The 6,099-nt window shown below is 35.5% G+C and overlaps 1 protein-coding gene across 1 annotated transcript; it reads left to right on the top strand.

Annotated features, from left to right (window-relative positions):
* The first annotated feature begins 3,015 nt into the window (after positions 1–3,015).
* On the top strand, positions 3,016–5,884 carry LOC131656291 (LRR repeats and ubiquitin-like domain-containing protein At2g30105). The gene is made up of 10 exons (XM_058926033.1): positions 3,016–3,324; positions 3,408–3,502; positions 3,786–3,944; positions 4,140–4,250; positions 4,334–4,434; positions 4,522–4,659; positions 4,860–4,908; positions 5,078–5,143; positions 5,297–5,416; positions 5,533–5,884. The coding sequence occupies exons 1-10, from the start codon at positions 3,141–3,143 to the stop codon at positions 5,641–5,643; spliced, it is 1,134 nt and encodes a 377-aa protein (XP_058782016.1). The 5' UTR covers positions 3,016–3,140; the 3' UTR covers positions 5,644–5,884.
* Positions 5,885–6,099: the final 215 nt, after the last annotated feature.

The following is a 6,099-nucleotide window of genomic DNA, read 5'->3' as shown; positions in this document are numbered from 1 at the left end:
TATGTTTTGCTGCATACATGACCAAAAACCACGAAATGCAGGTGGTTTTTACAGAGAGGCGGTATTCATAAATGTCATTTTCCATCTTCTTATAGGCAAGATGATAATCACCTTGGATGACGTCTCATGCATCTTATATATTCCTATTATGGAAAAATTACCAGGCCACAAAATGATCGGTCGAGAGGAAGTCGTCGAGATGATGGTCACCCATTTGGGAGTTGACCTAGCTAAGGCCACAGAGGAGGCAACTGACACAATATATGTTCATGCCAGATTTAGTTTTTTTGGAAAAGATTTATAAAGATCATATGCATTTGGCTGAGGATGTCGAAGGTGATGATCTGCAGATTAACTACCATCAGACTTGCATATTAGGAGGTTACCTATTGCTCTTGGCTGACACGCCCGTGTTTATGGACAAAAGTGCAACCTACATCAATGTGTTCTATCTTCATTACTTTGTCGACTTACAACTGTGGTGACCTATTTTGTCTACCTGTACTCGAAGTTGGGCGAGGGTTATCTTTAGAAGACAAAGAAGATGACAAGGAGTTGCACGCTGCTTACGATAATTTATTGTTACTAATATTTTCATAATTCATTTTTTACACTTGTTATTAATATTGTATCTAAACCATTTTCAGGGATGGATCATTTCCCACTTCCCTGGCATCACCGAGTAGAAATTTGTACCTACCTATATTGAGGATTGGCCAGGTGCTGCCGCATTTCTTTCGTACATGGAGAATATACGGTTACGCCATTCAGAGTGTATCTTGATCGTCATATAACATATGACATTTGCTTCTAACCATATAGGGGTGGGTCACCACGAGACGCGTCCGCTGATCTTCATTTCCTTATACTCCATATGGATGGCATGTGGGTCATCTCTTATGTATCCTTATCTGCCCAAACAAGTGATGCGATGGTTTGGCTATTTGCAGATTATTCTGATACCCCATATTAGTCCGCTCTACCCACCGCCTATTGTATAAATCTTGATGCGATACTAGAGGATGTCTAGAGTCATTTGGTACCGGAGGAGTATCGCAGGGTGTTAGATCCTTTTTAATGGGCTTGTGTTGAGTGCTACATGACATAGTTATATAGAGTTTCATACCCTATCATGATTCTAGACGCTACTAGAATACCACCTAGGGCAGCTAATCAGGAGGTACTTGAGATTATGAATGACAAAACCGAGGACATGTCGACGGTCTGTCACCGTATTTGGAGATGGGAAGATCAGCAATAGAGGCAAGACTCTTTGAGAATTACAGCTCCCAGATGGCCCTCGTGGAAGACATGGTTGTTGAGGCACGAAATGCCTTGCAGTATAGGCAAAGTAGAAGTTATAGGGGTTAGGCAAACCCAATAGTTTATGTTAATTTGCATTTTTTATATATTCAGAACCATTTATTGTATGACTTTTAACATAACTGAGTACTATGTTTTCTTTTCATAATTGATTACTATGTTTGAATCAAGTAATGTTTGCGTTTTCTTTCGAATTCATGGCCTAAAATGACCTAAAATACACGTGCTTCAAAAAATATCAAATTTAATGAATAAAAACAAAACCATTGAATATAGAGGATATTTCGGAGATGCATCTCCGGGTATATCCAAATAACGTACATCGATGCATCTTTTGATTATATTTTAAGGTGGTTATCAAAAAGACGAAGATTTGTGTGACTTTGGGTGCATCCGGAGATGTGTCTCCGAACATATTAAGGATAATTTCATATTTCCAAAGGTATGAAACACATTCGTAAGGGGATATGAATCGCCTCCAATTTATTTTTTTTGTTGCTCATTTTATTCTTATCATAGCCATACATCTGCATATTGCTCTCTTTTCAAAACAATTTTTTATTTAATTATTTCTAATACTTTTGAGCCATTAGATGAAAGGAAGGAGAGATGGCTGAAGAGACAGACAATAGAGGATTTGTTTTTCTCCTAAGGATGACACGGTTGGGGTGTCCGCGGTGCGGTTTGGGAGGTTTTGATGTAAAAAGTCAACCGAACCGCAAGAGAAAAAATGTGTGATTCGGTTGAGTTTTAGAAATAAAAGCGAACCGAACTAAACCAAACCAATGTGATTTGGGTTGGTTCATACACTTATAAATGACAACATAACTTTGTATTTAGTCAGTTATGCATTATCAAATAACAGCAAAATTCGTCATATTTGAACATTAATTTTTCATTCAATATACAAAAATAAGATTAGAGAAAAGTGAAATAAAAAAATAAAATAGTAGCATAAAATAATATCAAAAACATATAGCAAAAACAGAGGAGATGAAAGATTAGAGAAAAAGAGGTTCATTAAAAACGTAATAGGAGGAGAGAATAGTATAATAAAAATAAGAAGATGAAAAAGAAAGAACATTAGAGATGAGAGACTAGAGGAGAAGAAGAGACGAGATGTACATGAAAAATAATATGAGAAGAAAGCGTGATACTGCTAGAAAAGATTTAAGAAAATTTAAACTGAAACCTTAAGTGCGAGGAAGAGAAAATCATTTGTAATTATAAGGTTAAGAGTTAAGACATAATTGCTTTGGGTTGGATATGGATTCAGTGAAATTTGAGTTGCAACATAATGCGGTTTGATTCAATTTGTAAAATACAAATTGCAAATCGAACTGCGCGATTTTATTAAAAAATGACCGAAACATATTCAAACTAAATGCAATTTTTTATTTTTTTTTTTTTTTGGTTTATCACCACCGGTATAGTCCGGTTCGGGGGATCAGCTCTGGCATCAAGTGGGTCAAGCCCCCTCCCGATCGCAGCTGTGGGGGATCGAACCGTGGTTCTCCCTACCAAGTCCAGCGCCAATCACCACTGGACCAACTAACGATTGGTAATGCAATTTTTTATTATTTCAATTTAATTTGATTAGCAATTTTCTATTAGACCGGTTCGATATTAAAAGACGCCTAAGATACAACATTCCCTTTTGGGATTTGGTGTGGGAAATGGGGGTAATAAAGTAAAAATTCCGTGATAGCAAAAACGGGGTGCTAATAGTAACTCTCTTTCACACGCTACTCCCGAATCGTGGCCAGAGAGAGAGCTTCCTCGAGAAAATCATACTGTATCGTACAAGAAACTGTGAAATGGAAATCGATGATGGAACAAGCAGATCAAATTCGAATTCAACAACCATAACCATAAGCGTGAAGTTCAGTGGATCAACTATCCCCATTTCAATCTCACCTCAATCAACCATCAAAGAGCTCAAGTCCCTTCTTCTACCTGCCACTAATGTCCTTCCAAGGGGGCAGAAACTCATCTTCAAAGGTTCAATCTTTCTCCCTCTATATCACTAACCCCTTTATTCATTCTTGTGTGAATTATATTAAATACTGAATTTTTTTTATCAGGCAAGGTTTTAGAAGACCCAGTTACATTGGCAGCATCTAATTTGAGTAATGGGTCCAAAGTTATGCTTGTGGCTTCTCAGGGTTTATATCAAGGGGTATTATTCATTCACTTTCTTCTTTGTTTTTGTTCAGGATAAAAGTTTCATTTTTTGATGTGTTTGCATGATGGCTCGTTAACTATGTTGTAGTATATATGATTCTATAACTATGTTCAATTATGGTTGTGAAGTATTAGAACTTAGAAGTGGTACATAATAGCACAAGTGTGATAAGCTTTATTAAGCTTCTCAGCAAAAAATTCAAAAGAAAAATTTATAGATGCAATTTTGTAGAGACAGCTTGTAGATTTCATATGTAGATTTCAAATGTTTTGTACAGGATGGTCCTGTCCTGAAGAAAGCTCAGGTTGTTCCTCCTAGATCAAGGAAAGATAATCACTCAAGTTCTAGTAACGACGCGAAGAAAATTATGGTAAAGAACAGGTCCGAACGGTGGAAAGTAACAGGAGTTGTAGCACTGTCTGAATGCAACTTGGAGGTAATCAACTTGTCGTGGTTTTATAATATATTCAACTAGACGCTCAGATTTTGATGTCAACTTTAAATTAGGAGATGACGAATGCTATAAATTTTACCTGAGGACATGCTTTTGAAGATTTTTGTGTTGAATTTTGCTTGTCCATTGTGGTGTGAAATATTCTCTGATTTTTCTTTGCAATTTTAATTTAAATAGGCCATACCTGATGAGGTTTGGGTTTGTGGATCTTCTGCGAGAGTTCTAGATTGCAACAACAATATACTTAGAAATGTCCCCGTTGAAATTTCACAACTTACTCGTCTGGAGGTAAGCTGAATTTTTCTCATTCTTCATAGTTCCCATGGCGAGGCAATAATTAATCGCAATTCGCTACTTTTAAAATGTTGCAGAAACTATTACTTAATGCCAATGACTTATCAGATGAATCAATTAATTGGGAAGGACTGACGAATCTGAAGTACTTAACAGTACTATCATTGAACCAGAACCAGTGAGTATTTATTAGATATTTTTCTTTTCAATTTGTGCTTGTTTTTTATTAACACTCACAACAAACTCGACAAACTGTTATCTGCAGCTTAACTACTTTGCCATCTGCATTGGGATCGATAATCTCTTTGAGGGAGCTACATGTCTCCAACAATGAATTGGTTGGTCTTCCTGATGAAATAGGGCATCTTACACAGTTAGAAGTCTTGAAAGCCAACAATAATAGGTATCAGTTCTTCTACCTTTGTTCTATAAGTATGTTTATTAACCCGTTCAATTGTAAGTTTTGGTTAAATTTGTAAAATCCGGTTTCATTATTGTGTAAAGATTGCCTTCTTTTTTTTAGGTTATGTGTTGGAAATTAAAGAATGTGTTGCTTTTTTATATAAATACTTGTCATTTTGATTGATATGTCTGTTTTTTTAGGATGAGTAAGATCAGTGAATTTATAGGAAACTGCCATTCTCTTGTTGAGGTACGGTTATTACTCTTCAGTTTCCTATCTTCTTTTTTTGTTTTATATCTTCATTTTTCGAAGGGACTTAATAGATGATGTAGCATTGGAAAATTCATAAGTGAAATGATAATATCATTTTTTTGTGAGGAATTGTTTGTTGAAGTTTCGTTTTTTTTTTGTGGAGCAGGTTGATTTCTCATCAAATTTTCTGTCAGAATTGCCAGAGAAATTCAGTAGTTTTAACAATTTGAAGGTAGCCCGTTTCCCCATTATCACCTAATTGAGAAACTGTGGTTAACAAATTTGAATTTCAACGATAAGGAAAAATAGAGATGTTTTTAGTTGTTTTTTTTTTAACTAACTAACTTTTCTTGCATTTTACTCCATATTTGTGAACGCCGTGCAGGCTTTGCATCTTAGTAACAATGGGATGAAATCTCTACCATCCAAACTATTCAAGACATGCTTACAGCTTTCCACATTGGATCTCCACAATACAGAAATAACTATTGATCTACTTCGTCAGGTTTGCGCTTTTTCTTCCTAATGGTCTTCCGAAATTCTAAGTATTCATTTCAACAGAATCATAGTTTTGTCAGTTCATCGGAGCATAATGGAGAAATATCTGTGATTTTCTTTCAGTTTGAAGGATGGGACGATTTTGATGAGCGTCGTCGATCAAAGCATCAGAAACAAATAGAATTCCGAGTTGGAGTTTCTAGAGATTTTGATGAAGGTGCTGATAAAAACTAAATAGAAATCATTTTCCATAACTTTCATCTAGTGGTAGATTGGAAATTTGTTATAGAATGCTAAAGCGAAGGTTCTTGTGAAGGAAAAGATGCTTGGATAACTCTAAAAGGGTTTTGTTTTTTATGGATAGTTGTGAATTGGTTGTATCACCACATCTAAACAAGCAAATTATTTGTGATTGTCTATTATGAGGATCTAAAATATTCATAATCAGTATGACCACTAAGGTTTAACTTGGGAATAGTGGTTAATCCTTAGAGTTTTTCTTTTTCCATCACTTAAATTTTGAGAAATTTTTGAAATTGACAAGAATGTTTTCCGAATTTGTAGAATCCGGAGCATGTTCTTAAGGCTCCTGGGTGCTAGAATCCGATGAAATTATTGAATGCATCAACTAACACCGTGAACTTGAACACTCCATTAAATCACATGAATTTCAACACCATATTATATGTC

Source organism: Vicia villosa, linkage group LG3 (genome assembly GCF_029867415.1).
Source record: "Vicia villosa cultivar HV-30 ecotype Madison, WI linkage group LG3, Vvil1.0, whole genome shotgun sequence".
NCBI lineage: Eukaryota > Viridiplantae > Streptophyta > Magnoliopsida > Fabales > Fabaceae > Vicia > Vicia villosa.
Note: the sequence above shows the minus strand (reverse complement) of the source record. Positions and strands in the feature narration are given on the sequence as shown.

Coding starts and splice junctions, on each gene's coding strand:
- LOC131656291 (XM_058926033.1), top strand. CDS start 3,141: ATGGAAATCGATGATGGAACAAGCAGATCAAATTCGAATTCAACAACC. Junction 4,435..4,521: donor CTATCATTGAACCAGAACCA/GTGAGTATTTAT, acceptor TGTTATCTGCAG/CTTAACTACTTTGCCATCTG. Junction 5,144..5,296: donor GTAGTTTTAACAATTTGAAG/GTAGCCCGTTTC, acceptor AACGCCGTGCAG/GCTTTGCATCTTAGTAACAA.